This window comes from Ipomoea nil, unplaced genomic scaffold (genome assembly GCF_001879475.1).
Source record: "Ipomoea nil cultivar Tokyo-kokei standard unplaced genomic scaffold, Asagao_1.1 scaffold0382, whole genome shotgun sequence".
Taxonomy (NCBI): domain Eukaryota; kingdom Viridiplantae; phylum Streptophyta; class Magnoliopsida; order Solanales; family Convolvulaceae; genus Ipomoea; species Ipomoea nil.
Window position 1 is genome coordinate 2,668,167 of NW_017616810.1, and position 22,856 is coordinate 2,691,022.

General features: G+C 35.8%; 2 protein-coding genes across 3 annotated transcripts; both read right to left on the minus strand.

Moving 5' to 3' along the window:
• Positions 1-820: 820 nt before the first annotated feature.
• On the minus strand, positions 821-11,151 carry LOC109172043 (dynamin-2A-like). Its single transcript, XM_019321187.1, has 22 exons — positions 10,711-11,151; positions 8,873-8,923; positions 8,633-8,753; positions 8,435-8,524; positions 7,997-8,058; positions 7,794-7,908; positions 7,267-7,609; positions 6,960-7,107; positions 6,291-6,392; positions 6,079-6,198; positions 5,121-5,204; positions 4,864-4,991; positions 4,462-4,546; positions 4,181-4,319; positions 3,616-3,692; positions 3,251-3,307; positions 2,956-3,103; positions 2,696-2,844; positions 2,262-2,375; positions 2,097-2,164; positions 1,460-1,638; positions 821-1,341 (listed from the first exon to the last, which is right to left on the minus strand). Exons 1-22 carry the CDS (start codon positions 10,858-10,860, stop codon positions 1,127-1,129), a joined length of 2,745 nt encoding a protein of 914 aa, XP_019176732.1. The 5' UTR covers positions 10,861-11,151; the 3' UTR covers positions 821-1,126.
• A 522-nt stretch (positions 11,152-11,673) lies between these two features.
• On the minus strand, positions 11,674-15,268 carry LOC109171805. 2 transcript variants are annotated; one of them, XR_002052662.1, is made up of 11 exons: positions 14,910-15,268; positions 14,124-14,162; positions 13,891-14,017; positions 13,718-13,779; positions 13,500-13,567; positions 13,208-13,257; positions 13,048-13,117; positions 12,608-12,731; positions 12,389-12,505; positions 12,151-12,309; positions 11,674-11,807 (listed from the first exon to the last, which is right to left on the minus strand). XR_002052662.1 is itself a non-coding variant. In XM_019320881.1 (10 exons), exons 1-10 carry the CDS (start codon positions 15,213-15,215, stop codon positions 12,211-12,213), a joined length of 1,062 nt encoding a protein of 353 aa, XP_019176426.1. In that variant the 5' UTR covers positions 15,216-15,268; the 3' UTR covers positions 12,001-12,210. The 2 variants fall into 2 exon arrangements, 1 of the variants encoding a protein (XP_019176426.1); XM_019320881.1 differs by lacking the exon at positions 11,674-11,807 and having other exon boundaries at positions 12,001-12,309.
• Positions 15,269-22,856: the final 7,588 nt, after the last annotated feature.

Sequence of the window (22,856 nt, forward strand, 5' to 3'; positions counted from 1 at the left end):
TTAAAGGGATGAGTAATTCTCATTTAAAACACCAATTAAATACCTAAACTACCCCATATAAAATTAAACTGAATGAAAAGGGAAAAATGAAAAGTGTAAAGTGTAATGATAATACTTACTTTAAACTTAATGAAAAGGAGCATTCAAAAAAAAAAAAAACTTAATGAAAAGGAAAAAATGTACTCTCTATGAGTTCCACTCTCACCAAATAGAGTAAAGGTGAATATATGAAAATTAAAGTGAGAAATACTATCTACAATTTAATTAAAATTAACTGCACAAACAACTCAACTCAGTTAGTAAATTGAAGGTGAGATTTCAAAATTAATCCCCGACAGTCACAATATGAGAGTTTCACATAATATGGTGGGTTGAGTATAAACACCAAGCCAAGCACTTGCCCTCTGAGTTTCACATATATCAGATCGGGTGAGGTACTTTGCCCTCTGAGGATGAGCGTGAATATAATCAAAACCGTTGGAACCTTTTTCATTTAATATAGCATTTGCCCATCCCAAGGCCTTAAATTGTGGTGCAAACATGTGACTACAAGAGGTCAGGTACACTTGAGACGTGACTATGAATAATTAACTGAGTTGCCAACCGTGCACACGCGTCAAGTGAGTATTCCATGCAAATATTTTACCCATTTCTTCATCTCCTGCCGTGGATAGAAGTGCAAAATTGTAGGGTTGCGAGTTGCGACTCGAGATTTGAAAATTGGGGTTTTGGTTACCGAGAGCACTTTGTCTTGTCTCAGTTTCAGTCCCCCCATAAATGAATATACCACTATACCATGCCAATAGAAACAGCTCAGTCGTAAGAAATCAATACTCCGTATATAATATATATTTTCTAATAGTGTCTGAGATAATACATCAACTGTTTCCAGGCGAATGATAATATGGAAAAAGTGTCGGTCGAAACATTGCCAGTACATATCAAAATCTAGCAAGCGATTGGAAAGAGGGAACATGACAACCACAATGCCAATACTTATCTACAGACTAAAAATTATGCTAATGCTAGAGCTCGGAAATAGCCCCCACCCCACGTAAAGAGAAACAGTCGGATAAAGAATACATGAAGAATATAATAATGCTCGCAAAATTTATAAGTACTCTAATTAAAACCTGTAACCAGATCCCTGCTGCGGTGGGGGTGCTGGGGCCATCCGATTAGGAGTTCGGCGGCCATTGGAATTTGATCGCGAACTCACATCGCCGTTTTGCATGCGCTCACTAGAGCCAGACCTAGAGAACGAACTAGGGCCATTTGCAGCGGCATCAAATGCACTTCTCCACTCGTCACCTGGGGAAGGTCCAGGGGTTCTTGGACTTTCTGCACACAATTAAAAACCAAGCAGTAAAGCATTAGGCAGTTCCAAGAGACTGGAGGCAGAAATAATGTGGAGATCAGAACCACCGGAAAGAGTATTAAGCCTCTAATATATATTTACCTGCTTCACCATTTGAGTAGCTGGAGGCAGCAGCAGCTGCAGCTGCTCGATTATCATGGATACTGAGTTGCCTGGTAAGTTTTGAAAGAAGAGAAGATTGTTTCTGAATGCGTTCCCTCCTGTGTTTTACATTATGATCCTCCTGGAGCAGCTCTTCAATCCTTGTTGAACTTTGGGCACTGCCATCCAACAAATAAATACAAACTTATATAATTTTGAAGTAGCAATAAAACCAACAAAAGCTCAGCTCAAGACAACCCCATCTGATCTGTTGTTTGTATAGATTCTCTCTCTCTCTCCCTTCAATTTTATCACTGCACAATTAAGCTTTTTTTTTTTTTGGGCAAATGCACAATTAAGCTAACCCTTGTATCTGTGAGTCTACACTTAGATGTTGCCAAACTATCTTAATAAAATCTCTTATTTTGTCCAATAAGGGCCAATTTGCCTTCTTCATTGAAACAAAAATGAGTCATTTTGTAGTGACAAAATTAGTAATACCTACTATTGGTTTCACTTCTACAATATTAAATAAACATAGGTAAGATAAATGACTTGCATCATGCAGAGCTTAGAGAGAGAAAATATAAACAATATCACATAATGGGAATCCTTTAGGAAAATTAGTACTGCATACCTGATAGAACTGTATAATTTATTAAGCATGTCTTCTTTGGCCTTTTCAACTTGGCAAAGAACAACTGCCTGAAAACTCAAGATAAATAGGCAAGTGTTAGATGGCTGTGCAAGAAAGAAATGAAGAGTCCTACAACAGAACAGTTGTTCCTTAGGTAGTACAGACTTTAGGGACATTTGCAGCAAGGCTGTTTAGAACTGCTTCAACGTATCCACGCACTTCCTGAGCCATCCACCGGAGTTCTTCTTCAGGATCTGCCGGTCTTCGAGTCATTGTTTCCTAAAATGATAGACATGCACCAAAATTCATAAGTTCTAATACTGTCAGAGATGCAAACAGCTCGAGACCAGATTAATTTGAAAACTGGAATGGCTAGAATACCAGGAAAGTAGAAGGATAATAGTTAAAGAACAACTAATTGGAGAATAAAAGAACTTAGATTTGAAAGAGCATTTAGAAATAACAGTAACACAGACAAGGAGGAAAGCAATTAAAACAGTTTAATCACATCTGAAAGAATGATATAAAATAAAGCTGCTAAAGATTGAACTGCGTCACAAATACATTTCAAGAATCTGAAAGTGCACACTGGTACTCACAAGAGAACCATCAGAATGACTTTGCCGTATTGTAGGTGCAGATTCCCCCTTCACTTGACCTCCTTTAGAACTTATCACATTCCTCAGTTTGTTTAACCATTCAGTCTTATCAGCCAAACTTTCAGCCTTTAAGATAACGGCACTATGAGCTGCAAATCATCAATGTTCCTTATCTGAGTTGGTAAGTGATTTCAAGGCAATGAACCAGCATATGAAAAAAAAAAAAAGCAAGCTGCTATCCACGGTAAATTATGAAATACCTTTCAGAACAGTTTTATATGGAACCCGGTTTGTAAGCTTGAATACAAGACTAGGTCCTTTGCCTGCATCAGGTCCATTAGCCTTCTTATTTTTGGAACTTTTTGCTGGAGTCTCTTCTTCATCTGATATTTCTTCAAGATTACATTCCTGAAAATCATATATACCAGTGAGAATTCAACTAGAATGTTCCGTGCATTTTTAGAGCAATTACTTGCCCCATATTTACTTTCAACAGAATCTCCAGTTGACTAATGTCAAGATTGGAAAACATGGAAGAATTGGTGAACTTCTTACCTCTAAAGTTATGACACCACGAAAATGACGCTCTTCTTGTGCCTTGGTGTAACCAAGCTGTAGAAAAATTGACATAGAAGGCATTTATTACCAAACAAATCAAGTTACTAAAAAAAGAATGTTTGATAATAATAGACTTAAACAATCACACTAGTCCATCTCAAACTAGATAAACTTAAATAATTAAAATAGACTTCCAAAATAAGTCAAATCAAAAGAGAAATATGACAGTTAAAAAAAAATTAAGATGGTAAATTAAAGTGTTGGGAAAAACAATTACATGACACCAAATACATCAGTATGGGAATCTGAAATGTACAACAATTTCTCATCCCACTAAAGAGTTGAAAATCTAAAGGACTGACCTTTCCAGTTTTTTCATTCAAAACAAACCATCGCCGACTCCACCCATTAGTTTTGGCACTTTTCTTCAAAATGAATCCTGTCAGTCAACATTTTATTATCAGTTAATGACCTACACAACCCAGTAGCCATCACCTTAGCCAGATCACTGAACACACTACTATGTATACAACTGTATAAGGATCCAACAAAACATTATTCATTGATTGCAGTTTGTCAAGCATATTCCTTCGGGATTGGATTATCAGAGAATGTCAAATTGTCGAGGAGATCATCTTCATACAAGGGGCCCTCTGTGGTGAAAGACGGCACCAACAGACAGATCACTAATAGGCGTGCATGTCAAGTTCTATATAGCAGAAAGCTACAAAGTACTTTATATGGCTCTACGCTATATCCACTTAAGTGCTTATGAGAAAACCACCAATATTTTGGGGATAAAAGTATCACCATGTATTAATACTTTTTGAAACCGTAAATGGAGTGGGAAATGAATGCACAAAAACAAAATAAAAAGAAATAGATCCCTATAACAAAGAAAGCAATAAATTTATTTTCAGCAGAAACCTGCTGTTATCTCCCCCTCAGTGCCTGCAGTCTTCAATGCTGGGCCTTCCTGCGCATCTTTATCCGACTGGCCTGATTTTTCCTTCATTGATTTTAAGTTTCCACCACTTTGTTGGCCTCCAGTTTGAGGGCTAGTTGCCTACACAGAGCATGACACTCAGAATAGTATATCAAAGAATAAAGGAAAAATTTTACTCAACCAAGTCCATCAGATGCAACTTCACTGTGATATTACAAGGCATAGTAGTTTCATGAATACATTTTTTTTTAAAGTTAGTTACCCTTTTAAGTATCGATTGCTCCGCATCAGCTGCCTTCTTAGAAGAACGATTCTTTATTTCTTCCTCGCGTCGCTGTCTATCCATCCTGGGAGAGCCAGTAAATGTGCAGAAATCTTAACAGGATGCTTAACTTGTCAAATGCAAATAAAAATATCATATATTGGTTAAATAGCATCAACAGAGCAACAGTCAAAACAATTGGTGACAGTCATTAGCCACAACTATAAAAATAAAATAGAGCTCTCTAGGCCAATTCTATTAATTCCAGAATCAAGTATCAACTTCAGAAAAGATTCCCATTGGAGGACCAAGCAAACCAAATCAGTCAATTAGAAAACTTATCCTCAAAACTAAGTAGAAAATGGAACAAATTGGATACTTGTTAGTTGTTAATAAACATACCGCCTTTGCACTAGTCGAATGAAGTGTTGTGGGGGAACAAACGCCCTCTCCATGTCAACAAGTGCAACTACCATATTCTTTGATTCATTTTTAAATCCCTCCAGAGCAGTAACTGCAATTTCCACGACCTGTTTTTCAGGGGAAAAAAAGAAAAAGAAAAAGAAAAAAGAAGCAAAGTCATGAAACAACACGCAAAACAGATGTTCACTTATCTATATCAACAAACCACTGGATCTGAAGCAGCAGGACTTGATTACCTCTCGCTTGAAAGGTGGATATCTTCCAAGACCTGGTGTAGCATTTGCAGCAGCTGAAACAATGTCAACAAGCACACGGTGGACCTATTCAAAGTTTAAGAAACACCATCTTCAAATGTAGAGCAAAACAATGCCTCAAGTGTTAAAGGCTTCCCCACCACACAAACATGAATGTCTCTAATCAGAAGCCCTTTTTTTTTCTACTAGAGGCATCCAAAATATACAGCATCAGACGAACAACATGCCCATACTCTTTGTCAAGTCAGCATGCCAGCATTGTTTTTACATATAATTAAGCATGCAAATATTATAGTTGGAAATTTTAAGTGAAATGCAGATTCCCTAATTATCACATTTTGGGATCTCAAAGACCTTGGGGTTCGTTGAAGAGTCATTGTTGTCTCATATCTTGCAAAATGAAGAGTTATGAATCTAGACTATTTTATATATTTCCCTTAGCCTATAAATAATAAGTTCTTGTAACTTGTTCGATCAACTTAATTATCAATCCATGTTATTCTTCCTACTCTAGTCACTTGTATAGCATATAGCTTCTGCTTTACTGGTAGGACTTAGGAGGTGGCTAGGAGCCCCCAGCTAGTCCTTCCAGCTTATTATTTATTAGCAATCATATTAACAGAACCTGTACCCTTTTAGCAAATAGCAATGCCATAAGAAGTCATGCTATGGAGAAACACCATGCAAAATGCTGTGTAGCAGCTGCTCTTGCACTGCAGTTAACCTTAATTTATTAACTATTACCATGAGAAGTAGTGTGACGCATATCAATCAAGAGCAAAACAGAGCTTACTAGTTGATCATGCTCAAGAAACAAGTTAAAGTCCCCACATAGGATAACAATGATTGAGACCAATGGATGCATACAAGCAGTTCAAAAATTATAATATAAAAATTAGACAAATATTATACATCAAGTCATGCTGAAAAGATAATGTACCTCATCCACACAAAGACGAGAAGGCTCTTTTGCAAGCTCAAGAACACCTTTTATTAAAGACCTTAACCCCTTCTCTGGAGAAATGAGGTAGGGTTGATACCCATCTGCTTCCAACACAATCTGGAAACAAGTAAACCAGTCACATAACCACCAAAAGTAAGAACATAATAGAATTCAAAACAATTTACAGCTAATATGCTGTAGACACATACCCTCTTGACATTGTTAATATCAAAATGTCTATCCAAGGGAAGTTGTTTGATCCTATTGGGGAAGTTGCCCTCAAAACTTGCAACTACTTTCCAGCCATCCCCCTGAAAGAGACAAAAATAGCTCAATCAGAACAGCCACACACAAAACATATTAGATTGATATCAAAGGAAACATCAATTCACAAAATAATCACAAACAAGTCTTTCATTTATATAATCTTAGAAGGTAACCACTAAATAAATGACACAAATGGCAGACAAAAACTGTTGAACATACATGAATCTCTTATTATAGCATAACTATCTTCACTCCCTAAAAAGGAAATATTAAGGTAATTTCTAATTCAAACTTTCCTAGAGCACATTCAAAAGGATCTCCTACTTCCTAAAATGCAGTTTCCAATCTGCTCTAACTATTTGAGATTTCATATGCCCAATTCACACTCACATGACAGTATGACACACTTTCCACTTTTCAAGTTTAACTATCATTAAGAAATCTAACTCGTTAAAAAGTTGTTTAAATTATGTATACATATTATAAGAAATGTATGCATTCTAAAGTGTAGTTTCACTTTTGAGACTCCAAAAGTTAAACATCCACATATCCGTATGGCATAGGCCATACCGCCATAAAGAAGCAACAGTAGTCTTTATTCCAGGGCTCACCTCACCACCAGCAATATGCAGCAGAAACTTATCCTCAAATTCACGACAAAGCTCAAGTGCTAATGCCCTTGTACCTTCAGCACTATTAACCATTTGCTCACCAAGCCTTACCAACTCATCTTGAACAACTTGAGACTTCCCTTGAAGCCTAGAAAATAGTTAAACAGAAACTAATGCTCAAGATATGACTGTAGTGCCTTCAACAATAGTCATGATCTTCCAATAAAAAAATTATACTCTAGAGGGTGGAATACTGGAATTCTAGAAAGACCACATATATTGCAGTTGCAAACAACTGATAGATTACCCTGAAAGAAGATTAGGAAGTCTGATTTTCATACGACTTCTAATCTGGTGAGCAAGTGTCTCCACCAGAGCTAATCTGCCTAACTTGTTTTGAGGAGCTCCTGTCAATATAGATTTTAGACTCTCACTCTCAGCTCGCCATGCAGTCTCCAAGGAATTATCAGATCCAACGCTTCCAGACTGGGCAGAAGCTATGGAAACAGATTGCCCAATCAAGGCAACCCAGGGAATATCAGATGTACTTCGTGGTCCCTGATTCAACAAAAGAGCTTGAACAGCAGCAAGGATTTTTGGTTCCGAAGCTACTTGATCTATCTTAGTGATGACACCAACAGTTCTAGTACCTAGATGACAGAGAAAATAACAGTTGTGCACTGAATTTTAAGCTGAAAAAAAAAAAAAAAAAAAAAAAACACAAAAATAGTAGAATTTGGCTGAGTTAAAAATTGTAGAGATCATCTCAGTCCTTTTTTGTTTCTTGAGAGGCCCCAATGAAATGCAAGGGCTCTTATTAGTTATTAAACTTACATTCACCATCATATTCTTTTGCAATTCTGATAGCTTTAGCTGAGGCAACTTCAGGAGCCTGGGCTGCAGGTATCACAACCAGCAAGATTGCATCATTGTGCTGGACATATTCAACCTGTTAAGAAAGAAATCAGTTATTACAGTTCTCCAATGAGAAAAGTTCTAAACTTGATAAACTACTTTAATATTGTGAAGCTATTTACCAATGAATCATCAAGATTTCCTTTATCTACACCAGGCAAATCAACCAATTTCAAAGGTGGTGCTGTATACCAGAAGAAGAATTATGAATCAGAAGAGAGTAAAATACTAAAAATTATACCATGGAAAAGAGAAACCAAATTTACAAGAGTACAAATGAGACCACAGGAAAGAGAAATCAAATTTATGCACAGAGAAAGTTCCTACAGTAAGGACGTCTAGAATGTACCTTATGAAGACAGTACAGCTTATTAGAATGAACAGGATACAAGTAAAAGTAACAGCAGTGTGACAACAACTTTAGTCTTTTGAATTTATAGTTTCCCTTTTCAGTTAAGAGAATGTACAATAATCTCAGACTTTGATAATGAACAAAGGATATATGAGTATATATACATAATCTCAGAACATTTTTCTCATTTGCAAGCAAAATCCCACACCTGTACTTGTTCGAAGCTTCAGATATATCTCATTCCGACTCTTGCTTGAAATTTTGCTTAGTCTATCCTGTAAAGAATGCCTAAGAGCACCTAGAAGAGCACAAAAGAGCAATCAATTCTAGCCAACTCAAACAACATTCTTTTACAAATACAAACTAGTTTTGGGTACACAGCTTTGTATTTGGGTTAAGAGCTTACTTGCAGATACTTGTTGAGGTTTACTGTCAATCTGCAACACTATTGATTTGCTGCTCAAAGAACTATCTCTTTTGAGATCAATACATATGGGGGCACGAGTAGCACCACCTTCACCAGTTGGCTGCCATTTAAAGAACCGGTTAGGGTGGTAAGTGGTAACCATGGAAATTAATTTTGAAATTAACTTGACAAACATGGAATTTGAGACAAAGACTAAAAGCCACATGATGAGAAACTCACCAAAGCAGGATGCCCAATTAGACTATTTAATACAGCTGATTTACCGGCACCCTGTGTAATTTGTCCAAATTGTTAGTATAAATCCACCAAAAAAGAAGTAAAATGATGACAGACATAAAGATTAATCTGGGTATGTTTTCTGGCTTTAAAGAATGCATGCATTATTTTATATAATGCATTTGCTTTAACTGTAGAATTCAATAGACTCCACATAGTTGCATATAAAATACAGTACATAGTAAGGATACATTAAAAAAAAAAAATTCTATCTATTTATATATGAACACTTACAAATTACTCATATAATAATAATGGCCAAATAAGTGTTGGAATCAGTTTTTTAAATTTAAAAGCAAGTAATTCAATTGGCACATTCTATTACTATGTGGTCGATAAATTAATGATTAACTGTTTTGAAAAACTCTTCTGAGGAAAGGGAACTTTTCATGTTGAGTTACTAAGGTAGGCCTTATTCAGTTAATTGTTCTGACTAAGCTAGATGCCTGGATTGGGTAGCCTAAGCTGCTATTCCAATGTTACTGTACCTGCTACTATATTTGTTCCTAGTCTCTTTGAAATCTAGTCATTACCTCTGAGAAGCTATGTAGGTCACAAAATTATCAATCCTGGTCCAGAACAATTAAGTTATGGTTTATGGGCAAACATTTATTGACAATTTGGATTAAAAGGCTGACAATATATCAGCAAATGAAGTGGCTGTTTGGAAGAGAATTGGTGCTCAGCTATGCAGTCAATTATGCCTGTCTCTTTCTCCAGAATTACACATGTTCACTTTAATAAAAAATTTTAAAAAAAAAATGTACATAAAATTGAGGCTACTGGGAAATCTGGACATTCTAAGAAGAAATTGGTAAAAGTCAATGAGAGTTCAACTCCTTTAAAAAAAAAATTTATATTCCATAGTTCAGACTAACTAAACAAATTTGCGAAGCTTGCAATGTCAAAAGAACTACTAAATTTTCAAGATGCTGGACAGCCTAGACCTATTCCCCAACATTGCACTTACCAACAGAGCATATTTAGCACCAAATGTTATTAAGACCTAAGGCAACCAACACTTTTTTGGTACATTGGAACAAAAAGCACCCAACATAATAAAAATAATAATAATAATAAAAACAACAACAACAACAACAACAATGATGGTATTAATAATAATACAGTATTAATGATAATAAGAGTAGTTGAAGCCAAATCATATTATGTAGACCATGGCAAATGTAACAAGGTAAGCCACATTATTATACTAAGATTATATTACAATGATGTTAAAATTTTATTGAAATGACGTACAAGTCATTCTGTAACAATAATTTTCTTATCTCTACAATAATGTTCAAGTTATACTATTATGAATATCATTGTAATTGAATATGAACATTATTGCAGTACACTACAAGTATAATTGGCATGGCTCATTAAGCTACTTACAAATGTCGAAATAATTAATTATTTGCTGACAAGCTCAATTAGTAAATGGCTTCCATCTCAACTACTAAAAACTCCCAACTAAGAGGTACTCAGTTATTCTTCCCCATCTACCTGACAGTTAGAAGTTAGTTATTAGAGAAAGCCAGAAGAGTAGCATCTGGATTTACTTTCTTCCAGCAGAATTTCCGCTTTCAAGTCAATCACAAATAATTTGTACTTCATTTGACATAAATAGCACAACAAAAAGGAAACTCCAAGCGTACATTCCCAGATCACGGAAAAGCAACAACCAAATTCAGTTCGACAAAGCACAATGGCTAGCTGCAGAGATCTAATTACCGCATCAATCCCAAAACCAAACACGACGCTAACTAACAAAAACTCACAGTGTTTCCGAGAGCAACGACATTGAGGAAAGTCGACGGCCGCTTGGAAGAGGAGGAGGAGGAGGTCTCATCTATGTCTTCGTCGGCAAGCAAAGCCGACGCCTGCCTCATCGACTCGGACAGCTCCGACAACTCCTCGATCGCATCCATCCTTCTAGAATCTACTCAGCAGCTCCAACCAAACCGCAACTCAGCAGATCGCAACCAATCTCGGAGATCGAGCGTGGATATAGGCAGAAAGGAAGAAACCTAGATTCTGGGAGGGAATATTGGGCGAGGATCTTCCGGTGGAAGGTCGGTCGGAGATTCAGGGAGCTTGAAAAGTTTGAAAAATTTTAGAGAGAGAAAGTGAGGAAACGTCTCGGTAACCGATGCAACAGAACAGAAGGAAGATTTTAAAATCGAATGTCTCTCTCCGACAATTTTTTACCGCCGACGGCACAGCTAACTGCTAGCGTTCCATTTCTAACAGATAGATTGCTGTTATTTTTTAGCAAGTCTAGCTTAGTTGATTAGACAATTAATTTGATAATAATAATTATAATATTTTAAATTAAGAGTTGCCTATTAAAATTTTAAATTTTAGTTCGTCAACTATTAAAATTTTAAATTTAAGTTTGTCAACTATAATAACTTAGGTTGATTATTTTCATATAGTGACAACAGATGTTATTATAAACAAAAAAAGTATTGTTATTTTAAATGAAATAATATTCGATATTATGCAAACTCTGCTCCTCGGCAAGTTGCACAAGACAAATAAAATATACAGAATACTAGAAATACTATTATATAAGTTGTGACATTAAGTACGATAATCATGTTCTATCCTCTCGATCACTCTTTCGGGACATTATTAAGTTTTTGTTGACATCATTAAATATAGAGTCAAAATATCATTATTTTTAAAGATATTACTGGTAAAACGATTTCTTAGCAAGGTCATCATGGAAAATTATTTAATTTTATAAGAAAAGTTAAAAGATTAGTCAAAGTAAAATATAGGAAACTTTCAACCAAAAGATACCTTAGAGAAGTCATTGTTCATGGTGGATTGTTATGGCATGCTTATTTTTACAAATATGACAAATTTCCATCTATGTTTCTAATAGAGTAATACCCCGAATATAAATTGACAGAATAATTAAGAGCCTTATTTAAAACTTAATCGAAGTATGTCAACAACATGCACGTATTCAGAGACCATAACAGAGTGACAGATACGCTAACAGGTTTAGCCCGTCTAGGATATCTCTTTCTGGAGTCCTGGCTCTTGCTAATTCAAAAAAAAAAAAAAAAAAAAGAGATTTATTTAAAAATCAAACAAATTCTCGAGAGCAATCTCAAAATTTAAATGGAATAACTTAATTCTTCCACGAAGATAGTATTTTAATCTCGGTTTATTTAAGCGTATGTAATTGGTCTATATACTAAATGTACATTTTAGAGAGCTTCAAATTAAAGGCTCCAGTCATCCACAGTGGTCATGCAACTGGACAACTATGAAGCTTCCAAGGAATATGTCTGAAACAAGTAAGAGATGATCTCCTTGTAATCACCAATTCTTCTGTTAGTATTTGGATCTATAAGGTAAGGCACCTGCAAAACATGGTGAAACTTCATAACCAAGAACTGTACAGGGCTTTGTAGAAAATCCAAAGTTCTATCAAAATCTGACCTCGGGTTTTCCAGATTTCTTGAGAAGCAAATTTTCCCGTCTTGATCCATTGCCGACGTTATGTAGGATGTAAGGAAGCTCGAGCTCACAAAGTGCTTCGCGCACAATCCGTGCATACTGTAAGGGAGACCATACATCATACAATGTGGTCTTATCAGAAAGACGAAAACAAAAACAAGGCGCACGAGAAGAGGCTGATGAGGTTTAGAATTGTCTTACAGGATTGTTCTCATATGAGAAAAGTTCCAGTTTCTTAGGTGGTGGTTCATCGCTAGATTTTTCCCATAATGTCATTCCCCTTCCCGCCCGAAGAAGCGTTGGCATCCATCCCGTAAATAAGGTGCTGCATAATACAGATTAATCAATTACTTAGAAATTAAACGTAATTCCATGACATACATTATAATGTTCATATGGAGTATAATAAAAGCCAATGTTTTTTTGGGTAACGAGGGAAACCCGCAGCCACTACCTGAGAGTGTACTGGGCAAATCCCGCCTTGTGATCCTAGCTGGTAAAGGACCACAAGGAGATAAACTAGCCTAGTTGATAGGATTATATTGTTCCGAAGAACAAAGAACCATAATGTCAAGAGTATCTTTCAAAACGTCGGGACATTTTTCTGAAATAAACTGGAAAATTTCAAATGTTTGCGATACCTTTCCAAAAGGCCACTCGAGGGACTCCTTCCTCCACCATACGTCTGAAATAAGTATTTAACAATATCACCTAAAAATGAAATCACGTGAAAAATTGTTACTATCTATTCACAATAGCCTAATAGGGATTGAAGTTCCAATGGAATTTAGAGCTTCTTACCGCTTTCATAGATTGAAGTTCCATTATTCGGGTCAATGAGGAAAGGAAACCTGCACGAACCAATCAAATTCGTTAACTAGCAATTACTAGTCTGCAATGATTGAGGCAAGTGAATGTGCACTTATAAGGCAAAATACATAAGAGAAACTAGTAATATAATAACCAAATATCATGGATTTTTAGTCGCGGTCCACATTTATATGATCACTCAACTTACAAGAAAAACGTTAGTTATACAACCTATATCTATTTTCGGGTTGTAAAAATCAAAACAAAAGAACGATATACATACTGCTCTTTTCCACCAAATTTTCTGACAATTTCTCTGTGTTTAGTGGATCCCTTTGGACATGGGTAAACCTGCATCCATGACACTCGTGAGTCATGACTACCAAAAATGGTTGCAAATTATACAAGAACGAAAGCCAAACAGCCACTCAAATTTCAAGAATAAAACGAAAAGTATCATAGCATACCAATGGCCGACAAATATAATTTAGTATTACTTACTTCCACAGATAGATCAAGTTCAGTCATAGCTTCTCGAACCCTTCTGCAAAAGGGGCATGCCTCTGTTGACAAGTCATACAAAAACTAATAAATTTATTGGAGGATCAACTCGATCGAGTCCAATTATGTTGAAAAGTGACAAAAAGGAGAAATGATTTTGACGAAGAAACTACCAAATTCATACAGTTGCAAACGCAATGGAGGATCAACTGCATTACTATCTCCACTATTTAAACTTCCGGGTTGTGCTCTTGAGCCCCACGCAATTCTTGTCAAGGAAGATAACGAAGATGTTGCTTCCTGTTGTTATGCATCAGGCATTGAAGTAAGACAAAGATGATGAAAGGTGACAAAGAGAGAATGAACTCTACAAGGCATATCAAGCTTCTCTGTCACGTGAAAATACCTCAAATAGATAGTTTCGGTCACGTGAAGGATCTCCTCCCTGCAAGAAGGCAAAAACACCAGAACTAAGCATTCTAATATTCGAAGGCCCTTACGCTCAGCTTGAACTTCTAAAGTTGGGAAAAACTAACTCTTTACTAAATTGAATTGAATAAAATGATGTTTATACACTAAATAAGCAAGTATCCACTGATTACTTAACCACTAAAACAATTGCAAAGAAACAAAAAATGTACATGTTCAAACTTCAAACTAACAAATGACTTTTCTTAATTCATGGTTAACAGGAGTACAGGACTTAGTCAACACATTATGAGATTGCAAATTAGGCACATAAAAATGGAAACCCAGCCAAGTTGGTCAAGCTTGGTAACCGCAAGGTTACAACTCCTAGCGGGATGGCGTATTGACCTTCTTGATTTGAGCTAATCGACTATGGCCCATCTGGGTATGTTTATTTCCTTTTGGTCCTTTGTCGAGGTCATAAGACGAGATTTACTGAATACACACTCAAAGGAGTGGAGTAGCTCCTTGTAGTTTTTCGACTAGGACCACAAGACGGGTTTACCCACACACCCACTCAGAATAATGACTACGAATTTCCCGAAAAAAATAGGCACATAAAAAGAATCAAACTTTGACTACCCATTGTTATTATCCTTCCATAATACCCAAAATATAAACAAATTAAAGCAAATCCATGCCACCTTTGAGAATAATTGAGATTAAGATAACATAAAAAAACAAAAGGCAGTAAAGAAAGGCGAAGCAAGAGAGCAAGACTTACAGAAAAGAGTTTAAGCAAAGGGCAGAGGAAAGACAAGAGACTGGTTGAAGGGCTGCTATTGATAGTGCTATTCGAAGAGAGCTCAACGTTTTGAGCCTGGAATTGGGATTCCCTTTCTTGGTCGGAAGATTTGATTGCATTGAAATGGTGCCCGTTTCCTGGGATTGAATGCGGTTTCGCGTACCCGGAGCCGAGGGCAGTGATAAGAGGAATCCCAATTCTCGGGGAGATTGAGGATTTGTGCGACGTAGATGGTGAGCTCAGATGAGAGAAGGAAGAAGTAGGACAGCATCGCAGGGATGACATCTGGAATTTGGGAGTTTGGCAGTTGCGTTGCTCACTTGCTTGCAAATTTGCATTTTTTTATCTTCTCACAACATTTTTTTTTTTTTTTGAGAAAATATTATTTAAAATAATAAATTATACTTTTTTTGTGTGTGTGTAAATCACTAGTTGTTCTAGATTTTTTACAGTTTGACTAATTCAACCACGATTGTCTCTAGTCCCCATAAAGAAATTCATTTGTCACTATTCGAGATTAAGAGAATTACAATTACTATTCGAGAGTGTGGAAATCATTATATTATGAGTTATGATTTACTTTATAAAATATATCACTAATATAAATTTTATTTTTAGTACATAAAATGATTATTTTTTTGTGTACTGAAAATTCATTTTTAGAATACTATCAAAATATGGATTTTCATTACATTAAAAATGAATTTTTAATATATTAAAAATAAATATTTATATATGGTATATATTACAATTTGGACCATGGTCTACTATAATTTGCGGATATGTGACAATTGTTATATCATTGACTAGAATTTATATTGTATTGTGAATCTTAATATAAAAATTGTGTACCTTCAATCAATACATTATATACTTACAGTTAATAGTTTCGGTACATGTAAACAAATAACTTATAATTGCTACCACATAATATGGTAGCTACAGGTACAAAATGTGTTAACTATAGATACGGAATCTGACTTGATAATTGCTGACACATAATATGATAGCTATAGGTATATAAACTATCAATTGAATGTACAAAATGTGTCAACTATAGATACTTAATCTCAAAATTATTTTTGAACTAAAATCAACAATGTAAAATAGACCCTGATCCATGACTCATGGTATAATTTACCGATCAGTGGGAATTGGGCCAATTAAGGCAATTAAAAAAAAAAAAAAAACCATCTGGGCTACATAGTATATATAATATAGTACTCCCTATTCTTTTGGAAAATGGGCTGCATGCAACATTTTCTTCCGTAGACTTAAGCAATCAAGAACCGGTGAATGAAGAAACCAGTTGTTATGCCATGGAACCGTGTTCACCATGGTTGGTGAACACGGTTCCATACGACACCGTTTAGAGTGAGTGGGACTAACGGTGCCCGTAAGTGGCACCGTTAACTCCCACCACTCACATTTTTTTTTTTTTTTAAATTAAACGCGCCATAGCGTTTCAGCTTCTCCACTACGCCATTTCACTTCCTCTCCATGCAACCTCCATCGCTCTGCTCTCTGGAACACCACTCTCGAGCTCTCTTCTATCGCTTCATCTTCCCCAGCCATTTCCTTCGATCACTCTCAAACACTCTGCTCCACAGCCATTCACCTCTGCTCTCGGATTCCTCGTTCTCGCATTTGTAAAACAAAATTTGACGTTCTCACGTAGCTATCAAAGGATACAGCCTCTCCATTGCTCATTCTCAACGTTCCTTCACTTGTATTACAGGTATTTTCGTGTTTATGATTTAGGGTATTTGTATTCTGTGTACATATTTCGAAATTTTGAAATGGGGTTTTGAATGTAATGTTATGAGCTTATGAATGTATATCTGTAGCATTATATACGTGTAGATTAACCATTATGAATTGATTCGTATATGGTTTTTACTGCTGTTTATTCACTTTCTATGCAAGCTTTGAATGTCCATAACGTCCATTCACTTATGTATTTTATGTCATGCAAATATGTATTTTATGTCATGCAAATATGTATTTTCTGTGTGAGATTATGAATTTTCTATTGTGCCTATGAAATTACATTTTTGCTGTTATGAACTTTCTTATATGTGGTTATGTATTTTCTGTTAGAGATTATGAATTTTCTCGTAGGAGAGTATGAATTCTGTATTGTGAGTTGTCAATTTTATGTTCTGTAGTTATGAATTTTCTATGTTGCAGTTATGAACTTTCTGTTTTGGAGTTATGAATTTTCTGTCCTGAGGTTATGAATTTTCTTTGTGAGATATTATGAATTGTATGTTACTATACTATCAATTATATGTGACTGTTATTGATGGACAATATGGAATTATGGATTTTCTCATATGAGATTATGGATTCTGATCTATATTGCAGTTATGAACTTTCTGTTCTAAGGTTATGAATTTTCTGTTCTGGTATTATGAATTTTCTTTGTGAAATTATGAATTTTATGTTACTATATTACCAATTATGTGTAACTGTTATTGAAGGACATTATATTCTTTTCGGTAGAGCATGGCTGGATTTATTCGGCACTCCCCATCCCCCCTCTACTGAAATAAGGAATATATTTTCCTTCCATCAATCTATATTATATGTTGTATATGAGTTACTTGCTTTCTAACGTTTTTAATAAAAGCAATGGACACTGCTCAACGAAGGACAACACGCTCACAAACAAAGGCAGTCTTGAGCTCTCAAGCTGCAGAACCATCACAACCCTCACAGACGGCGGCTGAACACAACACTGCAGTCACCCCTACAACAAAAAGCAAGAGAAAACGAACAACACGGGCTGTACTTGACTCACAGGCTGCTCAACCACCCCAGCAGCACTCTGATGACCTGCTCGAGCAAGAAGTTATTAGAGAAAAGAGGTCAAAGCAAATAAATGACAGACATAGGGGCAACACAGACATTGGAGGTGATTGTGCAGAGGGGAGTTCTACTCCCTACTTCAGCACACGGATGGGACCAAAGACCATGTTTAGGCTTGTACAACAACTACTGCCAGAACAAAAACAAGCTGTCCGTGATATTGGATTTGGAGCCCTGTTGGACCTTCAATTGTGCGCAAATGAGTCACAATTAGTTCAGTATTTGATAGCCAACTTTGAGGTTTTCCAAACACATTTCAAGCTGGAGAACGACAAGCTCACAGTTGATGAAGAGGACGTTGAGTACACTCTTGGCATTCCAAGAGGAGAAAAGAAGGTTGTTGAGGCCCCAAAATATGATGAACAGGGGACACCAGAATACAGGGCTCTCTTGAAAAGCTGGAGGGAACGGTGGAATATTAAGCTTGGTTCCCCAGTCACTACCCAGATGGGAGATGTCATAGTTCAGAGGGGAGATTCTGGAGATGACTTTAAGAGAGACTTTATGGTCTTGACTGTTTCGTGCATGATGAGGGGATTTCAGAACCGCTACTGCAACAACAGAATCCTCAACTCCTTGATTAATGTTGATGAGATAAAGGAGTACAACTGGTGTGGCTACACCTACAACTCTCTGATCAAGTCCATCGAGCAGTACAGGAAGAAAAGTAATAGCTTCTTTACTGGACCAATGACATTCATATTGGTAAGCTCTAGCTCCACTTATGAATCTTATGATATTCAGATTGTAGATTATATGTGTGAGATTATGAATTTTCCTCTATGTGATTATGAATTTTTCTCTATGTGATTATGAACTTTCCTCTATGTCTCAGATTATGAATCTTCCTTTATCTGATTATGAATTTTCCTTTATGTGATTATGAGTTTTCCTATATGTGATTATGAATTTAGAGTATGTGCTTATGTATTTTATGCTATTCAGATTTTATGAGAATTATGTGTCAGATTATGAATTTTCCTTTGCCAGTTTATGAACTTTCATTTACCAGTTTATGAACTTTCCTTTACCAGTTTATGAATTTTCCTCTATGTGATTATGAATTTTCCTCTATGTCTCAGATTATGAATCTTCCTTTATCCGATTATGAATCTTCCTTTATGTGATTATGAATGTTCCTTTATGTAATTATGAATTTTCCTTGTTATCATTATGAATGTTCTTATAGTATTATGCAATAATGAATCTCATAATAGAAAGTTCATAATTGCATAACATAAAATCCATAATATGATAGTTGAATATAATGTTCATATGGATTATGAATTTTCTATTATGATATTATGAATTTTCTGTAGTGTAATTATGAATTCTGTGATTATAACTTTTTTATTTTACCTTTTTGTTCAACATTGTAGCTATTCTACTTTGATCGGGTCCAATTCAAAGGAATGAGCATTCAAAGAACATATCCAAGCATTACTGCATGGACAAGTAAACTTGCACGGCAAAGGGTTTCCGCTGAGAAAAGGTCGGGCGGATATGGTAAAGGGAAAGTTATCCCTCGTATTGCAAAGCCTACTGCTGATTGTATCGCTTCTACTTCCGCCCAACCAGTCCCAACCATCTCTGTGCCGCCGTCTAGTGTTGATAGGGTCACGCGGGTTCTACAACGCCTTGCTGCTGATGTCTTGGAATTCGGTGAGGCTATGGCTGAAGTTGGCAGACAAAACGCACCGGTGGATGTTATGAAGGCCGCATTTTCTGGAATTTCCACCATGATTGGCGTTGCAAGCACAATAGAAAGACCACCAACTCCAACCTCCTCTCAACTAGACGACATCTTCTTTGGCCAAGAGTCTTTCACAAAGGCTGTTGATGCCTTGGTTGAAGCCTTCCATAAGACCAATCGGCAAATGGAGATTGACCCTCCCTCATTTGATTTAGGGATCTCTTATACCCCGGCACCATTGGTTGATGAACCACGTGAGCAAAGTGCAATGGATGAAGATGAATTGGATGCCCTTGTTGAGAACATTGTGAAAGACACTCCCGGTGCTGCTGATGCTGCTACACTCTCCACTACTCCTACCGCTATCCCTGCTACAACCCCTGCTGATACGCTTGGTGCTACGGCTGTTTCTTCCCCTGCTGCTTTCCCTGCTCCTACGCATGTTCCTACCACTGCTGCTACCCCTACTGCTTCATCTTCTGAAGCATATGCTGCTACCCCTGCTACATCAAGTTCTGAAAGACGAGAAATAACTCCATTGATCAAGGTTCCATTCGCCAGAGATGTCCCTGATGCTGCTAATACTTCTACGCCTGCTGCTACACTACCTGCTACCCTCGACGATATTGATAGGTAAACTAATTAGAATATGAAATTGTGTTATGAACTTTCTGATATTATATTATGACTTTTCTTCTGAAATATTATTAATTTTCACATATGAGATTATGAGTTTTCTATTATGAGTATTAAATTACATTTTTGATATTATGAACTTTCTGATATGCAGTTATGTATTTTCTGTTCTGTATTTATGAATTTTATGTACTGCAGTTATGAACTTTCTAACCTGAAATTGTGCAACTATGATGATATTAACTATCTTCGTGTGTTTACAGTGCATTTCTGGACAGTGAATCTGATGTCGAGGATGTCACCAGGCGAAAGAGACCAGTCCGGAAATACAAAAACATCCCGTTAAACTTGAGATCACCTTTTTGGACAAAGAATGTGCCATTTGTCCATAATGCCAGTGTGACCGAGAGGGCCGTATCAAACTACGCCTTCATGGATGTTTCTACAGATCATCCAGTGGAGTATGTTTGACTCTAACCATTTAGAAAACTTTTTATTTTCATTTATATTTCACATTTACAACCATATATTAATTTATTTACCTATTTATCAAAATTTTTTGTTCATGTAGTGAAACTCTGTTTATCTTTGATGATTTCTCAATGACAAGAGGAGATTTCCACACCCTCCGAAGCGGTGAAATTTTTAACACATTCATAGATGTATGGGCGTTGAGGCTTACACTCCTCAACACAAAACGGGCGTTGGGGAAGCCAAAGTGCATCTATTTTAGCACGTTGGTACATGTAAGTTAATAACAACAATTTTTACTCTGCTCACTTCTGAATCTCCTGTTAAACCATTCTGTATTTTATGTCATGTAAATATGTATTTTATATTTGTGATTATGAATTTTCTATTGTGAGTTTATAAAGATACATTTTTGATATTATGAACTTTCTGATGTGAGATTATGTATTTTCTGTGTGAAATTATGAATTTTCCCATATGGCATTATGAATTTTCTATTTGTGAGTTATGAAATTACAACTTTGATATTATGAATTTTCAGTTCTGTGGTTATGTATTTTCTTTGTAATATTATGGATTTTAAGTATTTTCTGTGTGTGATTATGAATTTTCTCATATCATATTATGAATTTTCTATTGTGAGTTTATGAAGTTACATTTTTGATATTATGAACTTTCTAATGTGAGATTATGAATTTTCCCATATGGCATTATGAATTTTCTATTGTGAGTTATGAAATTACAACTTTGATATTATGAATTTTCTGTTTTGTTGTTATGTATTTTCTTTGTAATATTATGGATTTTATGTTATGATATCATGAATTACGTATGACTGCCATTACATATTGCACAACTTATCATTGATACGTATTTTTTTCCCCTTAGCTTCAACTCGACCCATCTGAACAGTGGATGAAGAATCTTCCGCTTCAAAAGCGGAAGGATAATTTCAATGAGCGATTACAGTATGAGATTTCAAAATTTGAAAATCTTGATGTCAATGATGCTGATTTGGTAATTTATAATTACCCACCTTCAACATTTATTCATTAATTACATATTTCTTCTCTATTCTAACTACTTCTTTTGATGTTAGCTATTTTTCCCCGTGCTTCGACACGATCACTACTTTGTTCTATGCATCAACACCATCTCAAAAAGTGTTGAAATCATTGACAACAAGATGTTGCCGAAGGGTGTTACTGAAGCTGACAAGTATGAAGATTGCCCAAATCTACTGGTAACTTAACCTTAAACTTGACCTTTCAAACGTTTGTTATACATTTCATGTGAATCATAATCACACTAGTTTCATTTTTGTCCAGATGAATGCTTTGAAAGAGTACTTGACTGCAGAAAAATCCCCCCTACTCCGTAAGATACAAAACCTTCCTGTATCATACTTGGCCATTCCTTGGAAGGAGCTTGACAATGTCATTGATTGTGGCATATATGTCATGCGACACATGGAGTCCTACAAGGGGAATGTTCAAGATTGGGACAGTGGATTCAAGATAGGCACCCATGTAAACGTAAGAGTATAAGATATATTAATTTCAACTTAGATTTGCTTTTTTTTTTTTTTTTTGTTTTGTTTTTTAACATCTTTTTTTTTTTTTTTTTTTTTTGAAGGCTGACTTCATTTGGGAGCTTAGAGCTAAATACGCATCAAACATTATCACATGGGGTAGGAACACTGAAAGATTGCGAGTTACGAAGGCAGCCAAGGATCTCTCAAAGAAGAAGTGAAACTATACCGCTTTTTGGTGTTTGAATATGTTGTGAACATGAAGCAAATCTTGACTGTTGATATTTTGTAATGTGCACAGATATTTTGCACCTATGAATACACAATCTATTGCTCTTAGTTCAGATTACATGTGGATCATGTAGAGTTTATGAATTTTCAACTACCATATTATGAATTTTCTATTATGCAATTATGAACTTTCTTTTATGAGATTATGAATGTATACGTGTTAGCTATAACTGAAATTCATTGTTACATAGATTAAAATAACATTCATAATGACAACAAGGAAAATTCATAATCACATAAAGTAACATCCATAATCAAATAACGGAAAATTCATAATCTGACACATAATTCTCATAAAATCTGAATAGCATAAAATACATAAGCACGTACTCTAAATTCATAATCACATATGGGAAAATTCATAATCACATAAAGGAAAATTCATAATCAGATAAAGGAAGATTCATAATCTGAGACATAGAGGAAACTTCAT